Source organism: Octopus sinensis, linkage group LG25 (assembly GCF_006345805.1).
Source record: "Octopus sinensis linkage group LG25, ASM634580v1, whole genome shotgun sequence".
NCBI lineage: Eukaryota > Metazoa > Mollusca > Cephalopoda > Octopoda > Octopodidae > Octopus > Octopus sinensis.
In genome coordinates, this window is record NC_043021.1 from 25196848 (window position 1) to 25217477 (window position 20630).

Below are 20630 nucleotides of genomic sequence, written 5' to 3' on the forward strand. Positions count from 1 at the left end.
AAAGGAAAAGATCCCAAGTTCCTGGCTGGACAGCTCTTGTCAAACTGTCCAACACATGCCAGCATGGATAATGGACTGAAGAATTGCTTTTCTGGCTGTGTATTTATGGCTATTTTAATCTAATAATGCTTCTGCTGCACATAACAGTCGCTCTCTCTATATATATATATAGATATAGATATATAGATAGATATATAGATATAGATATATATATATATATATATATATATATATATATATATACACACACACACACCCTGCTGATAGCTAAGGAGTAAAATTTAAGATTTCTCGGTTTTCTGTGAATTGATTTTGATAAAACTTTTCCCAGCTGGTTTGCACACAATGGCAACACCATTGTTATGTTTTCATCTCTTCTTTTTTATTTCAGATTCTTCAGTTTTTAGGTGAACCACGCTAATAACGTCTCTCCTCTCTAAGAACAATGGGATGTGGAAAAGGCCTGAACGATGAAGAGAAGTCTGTCATCATCAAAGAAAGTGCTAAAGGCACCTCTTCATGTCATTGTAGAAACATTAGGTCATCATGTGGACAAAGAGGATTCCTGAAGGACCCTTTACTAAGGAAGAAACAATCCGATTGTGGGACCTCCAAGACTGTGACAGCTAGGAATTTAAGGAATATTGGCCACAAATTATGTGGGAAACCTGGACAAACAAGCAAAGCCATTTTCACTGCCTCCAGACATCCTCATGTACTGAAAACCACCAGAAATTGCATACTCGGGATCATGGCTCCTGTACGAGAACCCCTGAAACTGCTTCCTTTAACGACCAATCACAGGAGTTTAAGGCTTCAATAGGCCCAAAATGTTCTGTTCGCTGATGAAACCAGGGCGATCCTTGACGGACCTGACGGTTGGGCAAATGGTTAGGTCTGTTTTAGTGATGAGCATCACCAACGTTTATGAAGTCAATAACAGGGTGGAGGAGTCATGTTGTGGTCTGGTATCATTGGAGACAGACTTGTTAGCCCAGTCAAAGTGCCTGAATGGGTTATAGTGACCACAGCCACCTACTGCAATCACCGGAAGGAGGTCTTGGATCCCTGGCTAAATGACATACCACTGTCACTTCTAAGAAATCTCATATTCATGCATGACAACACTCCCACCCACTCTGCTAGGACTATCCAAACATTACTAGGATCTTACAGCATACAAGGTGAAAGGTTCGTGTGGCCACCAGCATCTCTGGATCAAAACCCTATCGAAAATCTTTGGTCTATCATTAAACAATATGTCAATGGATGCCAATTTATGCCAAAAGATGTCTTATGGGCGACCATCAAAGCTGCGGCAGAACCAGTCCAACCTGCTACTATTAAGAAATTGACAGATTCCATGACTAATAGGGTTTTTTGAAGTTATCCGTCGAAATGGCACTCATGTGGCTAAATAATTCATTATGTCAATAAATCTTATAATATTATTTTGGTTTTCTGTTAAATATAGACTCAATGTATGCTTAACATGTATCATTACCCTTCATTTTCTACAAAAAGAAATGTCTAGATGGGCTATTTTCATTCAAAAGCTATTAGCATGGTTCTCCCAAAAACTGAAGAATCTGAAATAAAAAAGAAAGGACAATACACAGAATAATGAAAACGCAACAATGGTGTTGCCATGTTGTGCAGACCAGCTGGGAAAAGTGTTATCAAAATTGATTCTCAGAAAACCAAGAAATCCTAAATTTCACTCCTAGGCTATTAGCATGGTTCTGGGTATATATATATATATATATTTCTGTTTCTCCTGCCTCATTGCTTGTGTTCTGCTGATAATTCTGTGTTGTTGCTTCCAGATCTGAGAACAGACAACTCTACCAAGAAAATGGTGGCCTCCTCCAAGAACAGAAGCAGTTGTATAAAGAGAATGAGACTTTTCTTTATCAACTGGAGCAACTGGAGAGGTTTGCAAGAGCATTTATTTTACACTCTCTCTCTCTCTCTCTCTCACACACACACACACACACACACACACACACACACGTACATTCTGAAGCATTTAATTCCCATTTGGAAGAGAATAGAAGTATTTTTTTATTTTTACAAGGATTTGTTTTTTCTACCAACAAATGCCAAATAGTGAAGATTGGTGCAAGGACTCAAATTTTCTTGGGGCCACCAATAGAATCTTCACTCATATTTATAAATGGGAGAACAAGTGTACCCTAATGTAAAGTTTGTGTGTGTGGGTCCCAAGGTTCTCTGACACTCACTCCTTCTTTTAAAGTGATCTAAATTAAAAACATTCCATCAAGATTCCAAAAAGTAACTTAATAATCACAAAGTTATTTCGCTAAACTCTACCTCTGCCACTTGAGGAGATGTTTGTAGAATGAAAACCAGCACCAGACCCAACACTTTTGAAAATACATCCTTGAGCTCAGAATAGTCAAAGCATAGAATAAACTAACCACATCAGTTGTTAGCTGTCCAAACACTGCATCTTTCAACAATTCCATACCTGATGAAATTCACCCCAGCTCTACTCCTTATGTACCCATATCCACCCTTTCCTCTCTCTGACTCTTAATTATCTCATCTTTTTCTGTTTTATTCTCTGCACTTGACTTTGGTTTTTCTAGCTTCCTTTACTTCCAAGACTACTTTCTGTCCCCTCTTTTACTCTTTCTAAACAAGCTGCAGTGCATCGAAGCATTACATACAATATGTTCATTATTATTATTATTACTATTTCTGGTGAGCTGACAGAATCGTTATTTCACCGGCAAAAGTGCTTAGCAGCATTTTGTCCCTCTTTACATTCTAAGTTCAAAATCTGCTGAGGCTCACTTTGCCCTTCATCCTTTAGATGGTCAATAAAATAAGCACCAGTTGAGTACTGGGGTCGATGGAATTGACGTAACCCCTCCCCAAAATTGAAACCATCATTATTATTATTATTTTCTGTTTATTACCGATTTTGTTGGAGTTCCTGGTGTCTTGCATGCGTAGCAGGCTTCCTACCTGCAGCCTACGGTACCAAGCTGTTCTTTTCAACTATCTAATATTTACTGAGTATTCTGGCCATGGCAAGGAGGCAGATGAAAACCCACAGCTTATTTTGCCGGGTATGATGGAAAGTGTCAGCTGTCCACAGCCAGCAGACTAAAGTGACACTCGTCTACTGGTTATGCTTCCAGAACCCTGTGAAGTATTTTTGCAGTTCCAAGCAGTGCTGATTTTTGTAGGTGTTCTACCTTCAAACTTGTACCAATCTATTTGAACTGTGTTGGTAGTTGAGTGCTGATGCTTCCAAGTGCACCAATTACTAGGAGTTTCATGTCTAACTCACTTCATTGACTACAACTTTCATATTTCCCACTCAAATCATCATATTATTATTTATTGCCTTTGCACAGCTTCTAATGCTGGAGATGTGCTACAGTGTCAGCTGTTCACTAACAGTAAACTAAGGTAACACCCCTTATTTATCAATCACCATCCAGAGTATTCAAGTAGTGCTGTTTTCTGCAAGCGCTCTACCCTTATTGCAGCCCCTGTTTGTTCCATGTACTTCTCTAGATTTTTACTCAGTTCCCAGGGCTCCGACGATTATTGGTACTATTACCACCTTTTTCAGCGACCATAACTGCTTAATCTCCCAAGCTAACCTGTCATATCTATTGACTTTTCTAGAATGTCTGGAATGGCCATGTATGCAAACCAGAAAGACAGGTGGCCATCATATCAAACACCACCTCAACTCACAAATTCTAATGAAAGATTTGGAGCTGGGTACAAAACCAAAGCAACAACCACTTACGGACAGGTACACACGTCTTTGGACCTTTTTTTTTTTAATGTCTTCCTGTGTTCAAAGAATCCATTTTATTAATTCCTGGTTAAAGTTTAATGTAATTGCTTTGCAAATTATAAATGTAAGGAAATATAACTTTAGGTAAGAGTTAATAGCAGAATTTGTAGAATAACAATGTAAACAAACACAAACACACACACGTATATGTGTGTATATATATATATATATATATATATATATATATACACACACAAATGGCTAATAATTAAGAAGCTTGCCTCCTGACCATGTCTTGTGTTCAGTCCCACTGCACAGCACCTTGCACGAGTGTTGTCTACAACCCAAGGCCAATATTTTTTATTAATTGGCATCTTTATGTATCAGGTTCTGTATGTGACTGTTTTAATCATGCCATGTACAAAAAAAGCCTTGGAACCGTCCGAATTTCAAAGATGCCATGTTGTGGATCATTCTGAAGGTGGACACAGTCAACAAAAAATTGCAGAAAACCTTTGGATCCTGCTTTCTACAGTTAATAGAGTGATTGTGCAATTCACCAGAGAGGGGAAGGAGTCGACATCAATCAGGGCCCTCTAACGAGACCCTTCTCTTTGCTAAGAGAAGTGTTGAGGATAATCCTCATTGCAAGGCCTCTGACATAGAAGAACATGATGTCTGTCCCAGAACAGCTGCCAGGTATCTCCACAAGCTTGGTTACTATGGCAGAGCAGCAAGAAGGAAACCACTTCTTTGACCAGCCAGCATCAAGCAAAGAAAAGATTGGGCCAATAAGATGGTGGAGAGGCCACTAGCATTTTGGGACACTGTCAAATTCTTTGATGAGTCCAGATTTGCTGTATTTCCTCACAGTGGTCGAATGTGGATCTGGAGACACTGTGATCAAGAATTTGATGTGAAAAGAATGCAGCCAACAATGAAATGCAGCAGCTATTCTATGATGGTCTGGGGAGCAATTTAGAGCAATTTAGAACTGGTGGAGTGTAAGGGAAACAAACTCAGATAAATATGTATTCATGACCCAAAATTTTTTGGAGAATGGTATTAAAAAGCTTTCATGGTCAAGCCAGTCACCAGATGTGAACCCTACTGAACACCCCTGGGACATAATGGACAGGACACTTTTTTAAAAAGAGCAAGAAAGCATTTTTAAAGCCAGATCTTTTAAGATTTCTGCATGAAACTTGGCAAGAAATTCCTGAAGAGAATATTTGTCATCTGATCAGTAACAAGCCTAATAGGGTCGTTGCATTCAAAAATGCAAAGGGCCTGTCTACTGAATATTAAATATTCACATTATAACAATTAATACATAATCTGAATGTATAATTTCAGATTTAAAGAAATTTTAATGATTATAAGGCGGTCTATTTACGTTATGTCTGTGTATGTATATCTATATATGTGTTTGTCAAGAAATCACATGATGTCTATGAATGAACAGAGCTCCTTAACCACACAGCCATGTTTTACACATTTCTCATTCCTTGGCTTCACAAGCAAAAATTCATAATAGCACTGATATATATATTCAGAAAATAAAACATTTGAGGCAGAGAGCATCTCTTATTTGTTCTGCAACAGAGGACCAGGATTGATATCTTGAAATATTCTTCTTACATTTCATGAACTTAAAAAACTGGTCAGGTCCTCGTCCCTAGTGTTTTGTCATTGTGTGAGTGTGTGTTGGTCAAACACATTATTATTAAGGCGGTGAGCTGGCAGAATCGTTGGCACAAATGCTTAGTGGTATTCTGAGTTCAAATTCTGTCGAGGTCAATTTTGCCTTTCATCCTTTTGGGATAAATTAAGTACCAGTTGTGTACTGGGGTCGATCTAATTGACTGGCCTTCCTCTCCAAAAATTTTGGGCCTTGTGCCTAGAGAAGAGAAGAATCATTGGCACACCACACAAAATGCTTAGTGGCATTTCATCCATCTGCACATTCTGAGTTCAAATTCCACTGAGGTTGACTTTGCCTTTTGTCCTTTCAGGGTCAATAAAACAAGTACCAGTTGAGCATCAGGGTCAATCTAATCATCTTAGCCTCTTCTTTGAAATTTCTGGCCTTCTGCCAAAATTTGAAACTATTGTTATTGCATGACTAGTAATGAAGGAATTGTCTGTTTTGTTGAAGGGAAATGGTTTCTATCTCCTGGATCCAATCTACCCCATGAGCAACTCCTTTGATTACCCAAATCATTTTCCAGACAGGAATCTCATAAAGCATTCAGACTTCACCATTATGAAACCAACTCCTCTCTCAAGATCTTCAGACAATTCCTTCAGGTAAGAAGAAATGACAAAACAAACTCTAAATACTGACACTTTGACTTGTCCCAACTTTTGTTGTGTTTCACTTGTTGTTGTTGTTGTTGTTACTGCTGTTGATGTCATTTGTTGCTGCTACTGTGGACATTTGTCATTTTGGTTTTCAACATAATTTTTCAAAACATGAGAAAACAAAGTTAAGATACATGAACTGTCAATTCTTTTTCTTCACATTAAATTCTAATATAATTGTTATCTACTCCGTTTGAAACATACTTGGAGAAAATTTCATTAAAGACCATCCATTTTTCAGAAAGTTTTGAGGAAACATAATCAGTGGGGGGGGGGGACTTCTATAGCCATGTCACAACAAATAAACATTTGTTTTGTGATTGAATCTTGCAATAATAAAAGAAACTTGAAAATCACATTTTGATAAAAAAAAATATAAAACTGGAATTTATAAGAATTCTCTAGACAGTGTACATTTTAATAATTGCATACTCAAAACTAATTTATAAGCAACCTTCTTTATTATAGTATAGATTTTTATTATTATTATTATTATTATTATTATCATCATTCAGGCTATTACAAAACTCCAACAGGTTTCAAAGACAATTGCCACAGAAGGATTTTTTAAAAAGAGAATCCTATCCAAGAAGTGTTCTGCCAAACAACAAACAATGGGATTCAGTCGGTAAGGTTATCCCACCTACCCTTCTTGCTCTCCTTTCTCCACCTCATATCTTGAACATCCACCCTGACACCTCATCACCATTATTTGAATCTCTTTCCAGTTCTACCCCCAGCCTCTTCCATCTTCCTTTTCATAATGTGAATAACCACGTAATTTCCTCTATAACAAGAAACCTGTTCTGGTCCAGAACCTTCTCTCTCATTTTAACCCCTTGTCTCATAGCATAAATCTGTCCCTTTCCTCTAATCAGTTGAAGGGGCCCTTAGTCTTGCAAATTGCATGGTGAACCCTCTCATGCTCAGGCCACGAATAAAGCACCCAATCCATGTCATAGAGTGGTTGGCATTAAAAAGAGCATTCAGTTGTAGAAACCATGCCGAAGTTCAGCTCTGTTCGATCCTAGCAAATCATCGGCCCCTGCCATACCAATTTGGAAGATGGCCATTAAAAAAGGATGATGTGGTTCTTGTTGTTGTTGTCTAGTCCCCACCAAATCAGTCCTGATCAAGCAAACTTGTGAGATTTCTAAATACTTTTTCTAATTTTTCATATTACCCCATCACAAAATACAATTTCTTTCATCTTTTCATTGGTCTTTGTCACATGTCTAAATCATACACTGTCCTGTCTTGGAAAAAACATCCCAATTGTGACCGTCCTGTCTTTGAAAAATGTTCTGAATGCAGCCATCTTGTCTTCATGCATTCCAACTGTGATCACCCAGTCTGTTCTTTTTAAGCATATTTCACCACGAGCATCCTGTATTCACAATTAAGCCCTCTTTTTTTTGTGTGTGTGCGTGCGTATGTGAGCCCCATGATGCAAGTCACTCTGCCAGGAATTTGGAAATAACTTACTGTGCGGCTTGGTATTCACGTCAGAAACTCCAATACGAACATTTCACAGTGTTTGGGTGTGAATCTGAGGACATGTACTGAGAGTGATAAAAATCAAACATCCAGTCAACATCATGGTGTTTGGGGTGATCACCAGTGATGGTGACATTATGCCTCCATTCATCTTCCCACACAGCCTCAGACTCAACACAGAGGCCTACATCAAGTGTCTGGAGGAGGTAGTGCACACATACTTGACCGTTTTGCTTCAAATGTCCAAGTGAAGGGGTACAAACAGTTGCTAGTTTGGTGTCAGTAGGTTTGTAACCCATTCATTTTAGAGTTTGGATATCTCGTTTACACAAAAACTTATGGTTTAGTTATCAGTTTTGATGATTTTGTGTTTTGTTTGTTTTGTTTTTTTTCTGCAGATTCTGTTGAAGTTTTCAACCAAAGACTGCGAGAAGAACTAGCAGCAATTAATGGGGAGATCAAATATGAACAGATAAGTCAAGCAACTTCAAAATCTCTTTTCTGACCTATTTTCCTGTTCTCAAGAAGCTCGCCTCCACCAAAATAATCTTTATCATCTTATGGGGATTAAGGAGCCGATGGATGAAAACATGTCCAAGCTTCAATGAATCAACAGAAACTGAAAAAAATCATAAACTGGATAAATGTTCCTATTTTAAATGTTTTCATGAAGACACGGCTGGGTGGTTGTTTGCCAATCACTTGGTTTCAGGTTCAGTCTTAAGGTGTGGCATCTTGGGCAAGTGTCTTCTATAGCTTGGGTGTGAATTTAAAAAGGATCAAAAGGTCTTTAAGGCCAGTTTCCCCAGATTCTGAGGTGTGTTTTTCCCCACCTGGACAGGACACCAAAGTGTTTTGCTCAAGAACACAATGCATTGCCCTGATCAGGAATACAAGTTCAACACCTTAACCGCTCCCGTCTACTTGAGTGAATTTGATAGATGGAAACTGAAAGAAGCCCATCATATATGTGTGAGTTACATAGGCAGTGCTATTCATTTCCAATATTCTATGAAAATATGCCTGGCTGTGGGGAAATATTACCTTTGTTGGAAACAGGTGAGGATTGATGGCAGGAAGAGCATCCAGCCACTGAAAATGTGCCTCAATAAACTCCATCCGACCCATGCAAGCATGGAAAAATGGATGTTAAAATGACAACAATGATGATGATGTTCTGAAATTTAATTTCCTGCTTCAGTCTGCAGCAGTTTAATCTGGAGGTAGAATTATTCATGGAAACAGTGATTTTTTTCTGTAATTCAGGCAGGTAATCAAGAGAGAACACTTCTTTGCTTGAAGACAGTTCATCCCTGGGGTCAATTTTTGACCATTGAGAAATGATGATTGTCAGATACCTTACAAAGGTGAAAATAAAATTCCGTCACCTCATCATATCCTCCTTGTTTGTTTTAAAGAACCATTGTTTTCCTTTTTGTTGTGGTTCAATTTCCATAAAACAGAGCAGTTGACATTAGAAAAGGCATCTGGTCCTAGAAGCCATGCCAAAGGTGACCTAGCTCTGTGGCTCATCAGATCCTGTCACGCTGGACCAACTTGTGCCAGCATGGAAGGCAGATGTTAAATGAAGACCAGCCTCAGCAATAACTCAATTTTTGAAAGAGATAATTGTTGTTGTTTGAGGTTTTACATCAAACTCCAGCAAGATTTCAACTCACAGGAACTTAGCAGCATTTCATCTGTCTTTTATGTTCTGAGTTCAACTTTACCTTACATCCTTTCAGGGTCGATAAATTAAGTACCAGCTGCATACTGGGGTTAATCTAATCGACTGGCCCCCTCCTCCAAAATTTCAGGCCTTGTGCCTAGAGTAGAAAGGAATATACAGGAACAGAATTACATAAGCTACAGCCTAATTCTATTGTCCACATCATCATCATCGTTTAACATCCGCTTTCCATGCTGGCATGGGTTGGACGGTTCAACTGGGGTCTGGGAAACCAGAAGGCTGCACCAGGCCCAGTCTGATCTGGCAGTGTTTCTATGGCTGGATGCCCTTCCTAACGCCAACCACTCCGTGAGTGTAGTGGGTGCTTTTTACGTGCCAGACGAAGCTGGCAACAGCCACGATCGGATGGTGCTTTTTACGTGCCACCAGCACTGGGCGGTGCTGGCAACGGCCACATTCGGATGGTTCTCTTATGTGCCAGGATCTTACTATGAAGTCTACATCAATAATCCTTAACCACAATATTTCTAATAAAGTACTTCACACCCAATGTGTTTGAATTAAGTTGTGAAATAATCAAGAATTCTGGGGTTGGTATTGAAATAGATAATTTCAAAGTTGAATCAGGCAGATTCTTCTTGTTAGCCTGTCAGCTGTCATCACATCAAGGTGTGTTGCTGTGTGCAGAGAGTGTCTACATCTGCTCACGACTATCATTAACAAAAGCATGGTACATGATGGTCCCTGCTGGCTCACTTGTACTCTCCATTAAGTACAGCTTCACCACCTCATACTAACTCCTTGATAATTATTAGGTACCACGGTTGCTCTCCCTCCACCCACCTCACACTAAATGATTCAAAGTCACCTGACACAAAACCTGATTTTACAGACTCAGTTGAATCAAACCAAAGCCACAAAATGTCAGTAAAAAAAAAACCTTCTTAGAAAAAATTTGGTTTATTTCTTCAGAAAAGTCAATCAACAGATAAAAATTTATTTAAAATACAAAAATTTTTTTGATATTTTTTTTTCATAAAAAAACAAAAAGTTCAATGTTCGTATTTTCTTTTTTAAATTATTTTTGTCTTGTTTTATGATATCCAGAAAAAAAAGAACCTTCTCCTTCCACCCGCTGACAAACATTGTCTCTTCTTCACCCAGCAACACACTCTACTGTCTGCATATAAAATCTACATCAGAAATGAAAAGGATTCTGTCTACCTTTCAGAAGCAAATAGTTATTTCAGTCACCAAGGTGTCAGAAACATAGCTTTTAGAGAGATTCATCTTTAAATAACTTTCTCCTTAACTGACCACAGGTGTATTGTCCAGTTGAATGGAACCACTAATTGCTGCACCAAGAGGAGTTTGCAATAAACGGATGTCACTAAAGTTTGCCATTGTAGAACTTCCAGGAAGAAATATTCAAATGGATGGGGTTGTTTGCAGGGGTAAAGCTGCAGCCAGTGGGGGGGGGGGCTACACATCAGGTTAGTTTGTTTCAGTTAATTTAAATATAACAGCAATAATAGTTTCAAATTTTGGTACAAGGCCAACAATTTTAGGGGGAAGTCGATTAGATCGACCCCAGTATTCAACTGGTACCTTATTTTATTGACCTGAAAAGGACAAAAGGCAAGGGTGACCTTGTTAGAATGCAAAGAAGAACCTGGAAAAAATCCTGCTAAACATTTTGTCGAACTCCCAATTCTGCCAGTTTGGCACCAAAATGACACCCAATTATGGATCCCTTTGGGTTAAACAATTTCTCTCAAAATAAAATACTTGATGAGGGGTAAAAATAAATAAAACTGTCATCTGTCTTTTCACAGACAATGTGTGTGTGTTGTATATGTATATACATATCAATTATACACACACACACATATTTAGCAAACCAAATATTGTTCTTTTGCTTCAGAGCTTTAAAAAGAAATGAAGTAAAAAGTGCACCAAATAATTTTGTTAATCCTGTCCCTTGCCCTTTTTTTAATATTTGATTTCATTTAGTTTATTATAACCAGTGGCCAGTTTCCTATTCTGGTTTGAAGAGAGAGAATCAGATGGAATGTCCGTTTCATTTATCCACTGAGTTTGGATCCCTCTTCACCTGGTGCCTTGTGTTGTCCAGTCATCAGCTTCCTTTAACAATTAATACCTGTTGAACCTACTCAGCAACATTACATGAGGCAGGCATTATTATTATTATTATTATTATATGTCACAACCGAGATGCTCTTCTCATTATTGAAATAAAGGACAAGGTCAAACAAAAATCCATACAAAATTGCTTTTAAAAATCATTTAGTATCCTAATAGTGGTGGTGGTGGTGGTGGGGGGGGGTATTAACGAAATTTTGTGACCAGAGCTCTGTATCAATGAACTGATTTATTGGTTGATTTTTTTGATCTCCAAAAATTTGTTTCGTTATTATTGACAACAGCAACAGAAAATATGGTTTCCTAGGAAACGGCAATTCTCAACTCATCTTCCACAATAATCAGTTCACTTCTACAACAATCTAACATTATCTTTGACATGTTTCAGTCATAGGACTGTGCCCATGCTGGAGCACTGCTTTGAACAGTTTTTAGTCAAACAAGTCAACTCCAGTACTTTTCTTTTTTAAAATCTGGCACATATTCAATTGGTCTCTTTTACTGAACTGCTAAGTTATGGGAGGACATAAACACACCAGTATATTTATACAATGGGCTTCTTTTCAGTTTCCATCTACCAATTCCACTCACAAGGCTTTAGTTGGTCCATGGTTATAGTGGGAGACACTACCCCAAGGTGCCAGGCAGTGGGACTGAACCCAGAACCATGTGGCTACGATGCAAGCTTCTTAACCCCAAGCCATAAAAATGTGAAGACCAATTTTTTTAAAAAATTTATTAAGTGTTGTCCGATTAAGGAACGTCTCCAATGTTGTGTCTGTTATGGCATTATGTAATAACAAAACAGACGGTTTTAAATGAAACTATGATTTAAGGGTTATCACAACAATGTCAGCAACAAAACCTTGATTTGCTAGAAATAGCAGCCAAATCTTCCTCAAATCAAACCCCACAAATAAAACTTTTACCTATCTTTTCACAGAAACTTTGTATATGTTGTGGATTCTGCCGCTGGCTTCAATGCACGAAGGCCTAACAACCAATATTACAGACAACCCACACAAAGGATTTATTTTCAGTGGTGAAGGAGAGCCACACTTTTTTAAAATGTTTATAGAAGAAAGTTGATGCAAATGTTTTCTACAGATCCAATCAACAGGCATCGGGCTTTTTTATGAAGAGTTTCTCAACCTCCTGAATTATTTGCGCTTGCCATGGCCAAGAGTCCAACCCAACTTCATAGCCTAAATGTGCACCTGGGCACCAAACCTGGCATTTTTTTTTGTCCCTACACACACCCACATATATACATAGCAGAGCATCAACACAGTGGTGCTAAGAGATCCCATAACATCTCAAATATTTCTAACAAAATATGTTTTAATTCATATAAATCTAAATGAAAACAAAATGAAATTAATCTGATTAAAATTCAAGAAACGATGAATGTTAATTACTGCTTTGTGGAGAAAACCATTGATAGTTCCAGTATTAAAAGTCTCTAAAGGCAATAATTATACAATCCACCCATGACCATCCCTGGCTCTGGGTCCAAACTTGTTAAGTCATGTTCCAAATACCAAAATTAATAATGACTAAGTTATCGAAGTTCTTCATTATTTTCAATATTGACTAAAATAAAAAGGCCGAGTATTTTAAAAGAAGTACGGTAAGAACCCAGTGAAAGACAAGAGCTGAGTCGAATCAGGGGACCAAAATGGGAAACTGTGAAATTAATATTGCTAAGTTGTAGCAGGATGCACCAAAACAAAGACAATGGTCAGACATACAAGTTCCATAATGACCGTGTGAGATGGACATGGTCAAGTGAATCAACTGCCATGTATGACTGGTCCAGAGTCTACCAACACCAGAGAAATGAAAGATAGAACTTTTGTTTTCTAAGTTAGTCAAGAGAAAGGGGTGGGGGACAGACAGCTGACTCCAACAGTATTTCAGCTCATCCATGTAGAGTAGCAGTTCCCAGCACAGGGACCACCACTGTAGAAATGGAAGGTCTGTGGGTTGCAGTGCAAAAGATATTAGTTACAATTATTATTCTGTTGCATCTTTTAATTGAGAGATGAATACAAGAAAAGAAGTTTGTTGCTTGTTAATAAAAATCGATTGGGTAGACAGCGAAAGGGTCTACCTACCTGACCTGGGGTCTGTAGGGTAACTTCATTTCAATAAAAGGAGTCCTTAATAGTGAAGAAACAGAGGGAACCACAGATATAATGTTGTGACCACTAAATACTTCATTCCATTCACACCTGTGTTGGACAACTCGTTAACCTGACAAAACTCTTCAGAAAGATTTCTTGTAAATGCTGAAAAGTTTCATTTATAAAGGAGGAGAAAACATTGTACAAACTCTCAATGTAGTTCGAATGTGGAATATTGATGATTTGTTTTGTAATCAGAACCAATTCATTACATTAGCTTTGGAATATTGATTATTTATGGATGTCATGGATGATGATGGTGATATATTGATTAGCTCTAAATGAGTGTGATTAATGACCTCGGAAATAAATTACAATCAACATGAAAAAGCAAAATAACAACAAGGAGTAAAAGACATTTTGCCCCAACCAGAATGACTTGAGAATAAGAAATATGCCAATGAAAGAGTCTCCTGCTCCAGAGAAACAAGGACTCGTCACACCTTGGAGTCTTATCCACTGACAGACAGAAGACAACCTCCAAATCCACGAGGATTATTCCTAATTGCAAGGAACAACATGGAAATAACAGAAAGATTCTTCAGGCAGAACATTAGGTTTTGTAGACCTTCTCAGAGACACACCAAAATAAAATGGAGCAGGAATTGGAGGAATGGAGAAAGTGTGTAATTGATGATATCCATGAAGTGACATGTCTAACAGCATTGATAATGGTTAAGATGTCCTCTTTAAAGATCTAGAGAAGAAACCATTTGGAATCTGTAATCAGAGCGGAAACATCCAAACAAGGAGTAGTAGAAGATATATTGTGTGGGTGGTTATGTTGAGGAGAAAGTTTCCATTCTAGGTAGAGAATCACTATGGAAACGAAAAGAGACAAATCAAAAATGCAAATGGTTGAAATTCAATATTTAAACTTAAAAGAGACTTTAGGACAAAATGGCCTTCATTACTAGAATTGAAATATTGCAGGACTGAGCTTCAGTTCAACTAGTGTGTGTGTGTGTGTGCAGGCATATATATATATTTACATACACACACTTAAGCTTGCATAGGTTGGACTAAGTTTACAGATTTTCTAATGCTGGATATGTTATTTGTAGTCAAGCCTCACCTGTTTCTAAGCAAAGTAATATTTCCTCACAGCCAGGGTTTTGCAGAATGTTGGAAATGAATGACACTGCTTAGATAACAGTGGCACTCGTTGGCAGCCATCATGTGATGTCAAGATGAAGAGAGACACACACACACATTGTGTCATCATCATCAGGATCTGATGGATCCAAGGACCACATTGTGCTCCAATGTCTGCCTTGGCAGGGCTGCTACAGCTGGATGCCCGTCCTACTTTACAGTGTTGACTAGATGCATTTTTTTTTTCATGCCACCAGCACTAGTGAGGTGACAATGCAGTTCACAGGGGGAATTCCTATCTGATCCCAGAAACAGGTGAAGGTTGGCAACAGGAAAGGCATCAGGCCATGCCTCAGTGAACTCCTGTTCAACCCAATAATGAGGATGATGGTAAGAGACAAAGGCACAGGGCCATGAAAAGGTGTCATTGACTCAACCAACTCCAATGTGTCGTTGCTAATATTTATTTTAGCAACACTGCTGAAGTAAAAGGCTGAGTTGACCTTAGTGGGGCTTCAACATGGACAAAACTTAAAAACGTGGCAGCACTCAATGATGGTTTCCAACTTTACAAGTATGCCATAAAGAATTCCCAATTATTTAAATAAGTCTGTTTTGTTTGAAATTTAGTTTGAAATTGCACAGAAATAATTCAAACCCGTTCCTTGGCATTCAATTGTTCGTGTATACTTCATTGTTTACCTTCGGTGTGTAGAACATTTCAATTAGGGCAGCTAACAGGAAAAATGAGATTGTAGCTCTGAAAAAATCAGGACAGAGCACCAAAGATGTGGCTTCAACGGTTGGTGTTGATCCCAGAACAGTGAATATCATGAAACGCTATTGAGCCAGGTTCAATCACCAACAAGGAAATCTTCCAGACAACCATGCGATGGCTCATGCATGAAGACTTTAAAAAAACATGGTGGAGGAGATACAGAGTGCTGGTGACGATGAAAAGATATTCATGACAGGATTTTGGCCACAAGGTCGGATGCTGTTCTTGAAGGCACCTGTAAAGTGCCTTGTGCAATGAAACCCACCAGAGTGATGGTTTGGGCAGCAGTATCATCTGATGGTGGGAAATCTCCTCTGGTCAATTTACATGAAAACATTGGAGGATGTTTTGCCATGGGTGACCAAAGCATTTGGAGATAATTACATATTCTTGCAAGATGGTGCTCCTTCTCATATGTCCAATGTGACACAACAGTGGTGCAGGAGCCATTTCAGCAGGTTCTAGGACAAGAATGTGTTGGCCTTTCTCCAGCCCAGATCAATCCTGTGGACTTTGTTATTTGATCCATTCTAGAATGTGATGTTTCGAGAATTCCCTTCAAAAATATCACTGCACTGAAGAAGCCCTTAGTTGCATCATGGGATCGTTTCAAGTGAAGTCATCGTCCAGCGTTCGTGTAACTATTTACAACGATTGTAAAGGCTAAAGGCGGACACTGAATGCAACTTATTGTTATATGACCATCTTTAATTAAATCCTAAAGAACTTGTGTTTTTGTGCCCTTTACTAAAAATGGACAAAAATCAATGGGAATTCTTTACGGCGCCCCGTCTAGTACGAGACCAGATCGCTGATCTAAGTGGCCCCAGTATTTAATATTGAGTCGACTGGAGAGAGACCAAAGCTGAAGACAACACAGTAAGTTTGAGCATAAAGGGACATAACCCAAAAGCATAGAGTACAGTCTCTGGCACCCGATTATCTCCCCTCTTTATTTCGCACATGGCCAGCAGTTTTTGAGAGGAGGGGAAAGTCTATAACATTGACTCCAGTGTTCACCCCGAGAGGAGGGGAGGAAAAATCAATTCACAAAATGCCACAAACAATTCTGCTAATACTGATAATGATGGTAATTGTTTTGCAATTATCATGTTTTGTGGGGGGAGCTGGATAGTCAGGTCAATTTCATGATCACCCTCCCCCCCGATGGGATGAGAAGCAGAACCAAGCCCAGTGGTATCCATCTATGCCAATCCACTACCGCTACAAATGATGATGATGATTCCTACAGAGACAACACAAAACTTAAGATTCCATGGAGAGAGAGAGTAGATGGGAGTGTGTGATGTTCATCCATTCCCAGAAAGGATCCAGCAGTGGTTGTAAGTGAAATGAAAAAAAAAGGCTCCAATTTGGAATCAAAATAAAAGTTGAGGACTTTCAGTTTTTACTGGGAACATTATAAATTATAACATTATTCAAGTAATGGAGTTAAGAAGTAATAAACTCGTTAGCGAGAAGGCTTCGTCTACGAGTCAGGTAGGAATCTCTGTTGAAGACAATTCACTTATACTCATGATGCTAATACTCTGAAGAAACGTCATGTACTCCTCCTCCTCACTTCCTTGGCAATGCCAATAATAACAATAATAATTAAAATAAAATAATTATCCATTAAAATGATAATAATAATAACGACAATGATTTCTTGCACAGACACAATGCCAGAAATTTGTGATTGCAAAGAGGGAATGGTTGATATTGAACCCTTCCACCCCATCATCACTATCATCATCATTATAATAACAATAATAATAATAGTAGTAGTAGTAGTAGTTCCAGAATGGTGGAAACAAAAATGAGATTAGTTGTTGGTGTTAGCAGTATGATGGGTCAGTTGGTCATTCCAACACCTCAATCTTCAGCTGTGGATAGTGACCAGATGTTGATGATACAGACGATGGCATCTGCATACGTTTCCACTCCAGTTTGGCACGGAGATCACTGCCAGTATTGAAGAATGGTCGAGTGTCAGCATTAATGGAATCGTCTGACCCCTCTTCCTCCTCCTGCTCTTCCTCATCGTCGTCGTCATCATCACTTCTCACAGCTACATGGCCCCTCTCATACTTACTCATGCCAACATTGTCGCATCTGGATAAAAGCTGTCGAGCATCTTTCACTGGTTTACTGCTGCCTGACAAACTACCTGCCCAGGGCTGTATGCCATGACCACCACTGCCAATCCTGTGCGATAACGAGCCACCTCCAATCCTATGTGACACTCTAGAATGACCAGACCTGTAAGATAAAGAAGACGTTTAATTAGAATTATTTGTTCGTTAGTCATTGTCGTGTTTTTTAACAGCGTTCGTTTTTCCATGCTAGCATAGAGTAATGTAGTTGGGAGGGGGGGGCTGCGCTGTAACAGCATTTCGCTGCATCTCCCATTTGTTGGTGATTCCCTACTATTCCTGGCGGATTGCACCTTTACGCCAACCTCCAACCCATGGGTCTGTTTTGAGGCAGTCATTGCTGGTGAGAGGGTTTTACGAGGTCAGAGTGTAAATCCTACCTCAACCTCTTTTTATTGCCTTTTATGACAGACAGGGGAAACGGATCTATTCTTTGACATGCCAGTCCCCCCCCCACCCCACACACACACCACTAAAGCAAAGTGAAATGAAGAGTTTGCTCAAGAACCCAACCCTCCATCCAGACTGGGAACCAAACCCACGAGTGCAGCATGCTTGCAAAAATCTGAGAGAATGTGACAGAGGCAGATTTTCTCTGATTGAATGACCTTTCATTAACTCTTAATTGGAAGAAAAGCCACTAAACAGTTTGTCCATCATGCTTAATGAGTTGGTCAAATCACCTTAAAAATAATAATAATAATAAGTTTCAAATTTTAGCACAAAGCTAGCAATACTGAGAAGAGGGGACGAAAAAGCAATTACATTGACCCCTAGTACTTGATTCGTACTTTAACTCAAAAAGGAGGACCTGGGCAGAATTTGACCTCAGAATGGAAAGAGCCCAAAGAAATGCCAGAAAGCATTTTGTCCAACATACAATTCTGCCAGCACACCACCACCACCACCTTCCCTGTCAGCAACCCTCATCTGTTTCCAAGGAATATTTCCCTGTGACCAGACATGTTGGAAACAAAGGGCACCGTTTGTATGACAGTGACACTCGTTTACGACTTTCACCCAATGTCAAAGCAAGGAGACAGGATCACACACACACACACACACGCACATGGGGATACAGGGATGTGTGTATACATGGTTCAAATGTACAGAAAACAAAAGACAGGGAGAGGTGGGGGGGAACAACGAGCAGATGATTTGACATTCAGGTAAACTGGAAAGGTCTCTGCCGTTTCAAGCCTGCACCCTTCAACAGAAAGGGATCAGGGGACAGACAATGGAGAGAGAAAGAAATGGGTCAGGATTACAGGGTTTCTTTCAGTTTTCACTCCTTACCAAATCCACTTAACAAGGCTTTGTTTGACCTGGGGTTACATTAGAAGACACTTGCCCATGATGCCACAAAGAGGAACTGAACCCAAAACCATGTGGTCCGGGAGCAAACCCCTTAACCGCTCACCCAACAACGGATTCCTCTCACCTTTTCGCTTTTAACTCGGCTTCAACATCATCTGCATACATCCTCATCATGCGATGTTTTGCTGGTGGTGGTGCTGCTGCTGTTGCCGCCGCCGCTTCTGTCGCTGCTGCTGCTGCTGTTGCTGTTGCTGCTGCCTGTTCAGAAGATTCTAAGTCATCATCAAGGTGTCTGCTCGACCAATCTGCAGAGAAGAAAAAGAAACAAACTTCAATTTCTGATAAGAATAAAATTAAAAAAACACATTTTACAGTGTTGTCATAGCAACAAGAAAATAAGAAAACTGCAACCATAATGTAGACACACAGACATGGCAGTGCAGTTAAACAGCTTGCTTTCCAACCACATGGTTTGAGGTTCAAGTCCCACTTCAGGGTCCCTTAGTGTTTATGTTTGTGACTCCCTGTTTTGATATCACATGATAGTTGTAAATGAGTGCCACTGTCATACAAGCAGTGTCGTTTAATTCCCATATTCTGCAAAAACCTGTCTGGCCATGAGAAGATATTACTTTGCTAGGAAACAGGTGAGCAGTGGCAACAGCAGGGACACCTGGTGGCCATTAGAAAATCCGTTCCAATAGACATCCTCACCATCTTTTTATGCCCATGTTCCAGGCTGGCAAAGATTGGATGAAAGAAAGAGATTTAGGGATATTGTAAGGAAGGCCAAAACAACAACAACAACACGGACGAGGAATCCATAAAACCACATCAGAAATAGATATTACCTGACACTTCCACTTGATCAGATGTCGTTAGAGTATCCAGATTGTCTTTTATGTTTTCACTGGAAATCTCGTCCTTCACTGAGCGGATTCGCCGTTTGCTACAAAATCAAAGAAAAATGAGAAATTAGATACTTGTTTCACATACTACTACTACTACTACTACTACTACTACTAGTTTGTTGATTTGTTTTGTTTTGTTTTTTTGTATAAGTTCCTCTCTCTCCCTTGTCAACTTTGTTGTGTGTGTGTGTTTATTATATCAAAAGCTGACCACTTACTCCGAGTTTCACCCTTGGCTGGGCTGTTCACAGCTGTGAGGTAGAGAAAGGGTCTTGTAGATTTATAAGATTAGATGGATGCTGGATGCATTTGAACTGTTTGTAACAGGTACAGCTGCATGGTTAAGGAGTTCCCTTGGCAGAGAAAGGGATGGGTTTCAATCCTACACTGCAGCAGTATTTTTTTCACAATCTTATTAACTCCCATCAGCCAAAGTTGACACTTTGGGGAAATTGTTCTGAAGCCTATTGAATTATAGCAGTGTTTGGATAACAGAATTAACCGGTCACCCAGTTCGATAAAACCATCACTTCTTGACCCTTGGATGTGTTTAGGAGGCCAGGGTTTCCTGCCTGAACAGAACTCATATCTTGAAGTGCCACGTTTTATCACAGAAATCCATCAGATGGGATTTCTTCTCCACCAACCCCTTCAAGCATGGTAGGAATGCACAATGTGCTCCCTAAGGA

General features: G+C 39.3%; 2 protein-coding genes across 10 annotated transcripts in view; one reads left to right on the forward strand and one right to left on the reverse strand.

Moving 5' to 3' along the window:
• Window positions 1–8689, forward strand: part of LOC115224540 (kinesin-like protein KIF12) — a 54032-nt gene extending 45343 nt beyond the window's left edge. For both annotated transcript variants that reach the window (XM_036513240.1, XM_036513241.1), the window contains 5 exons: window positions 1827–1934; window positions 3667–3799; window positions 5943–6094; window positions 6664–6776; window positions 8044–8689. In XM_036513240.1, coding sequence (XP_036369133.1) covers window positions 1827–1934; window positions 3667–3799; window positions 5943–6094; window positions 6664–6776; window positions 8044–8150 — 613 coding nt within the window. In that variant the 3' untranslated portion in view covers window positions 8151–8689. The remainder of the gene's footprint in view (window positions 1–1826; window positions 1935–3666; window positions 3800–5942; window positions 6095–6663; window positions 6777–8043) is intronic.
• Window positions 1–20630, reverse strand: part of LOC115224542 (nuclear cap-binding protein subunit 3-like) — a 65109-nt gene that overhangs the window by 15922 nt on the left and 28557 nt on the right. For 3 of the 8 annotated variants that reach the window (XM_036513243.1, XM_036513242.1, XM_029795451.2), the window contains 3 exons: window positions 19882–19979; window positions 19155–19335; window positions 14543–17819 (listed from right to left, as the gene is read on the reverse strand). In XM_036513243.1, coding sequence (XP_036369136.1) covers window positions 17420–17819; window positions 19155–19335; window positions 19882–19979 — 679 coding nt within the window. In that variant the 3' untranslated portion in view covers window positions 14543–17419. Of the gene's footprint in view, window positions 1–10279; window positions 13806–14542; window positions 17820–19154; window positions 19336–19881; window positions 19980–20630 lie in introns of those variants that run through there. The other 5 variants (XM_036513245.1, XM_036513247.1, XR_005003790.1 and 2 more) reach the window with 4 other exon arrangements.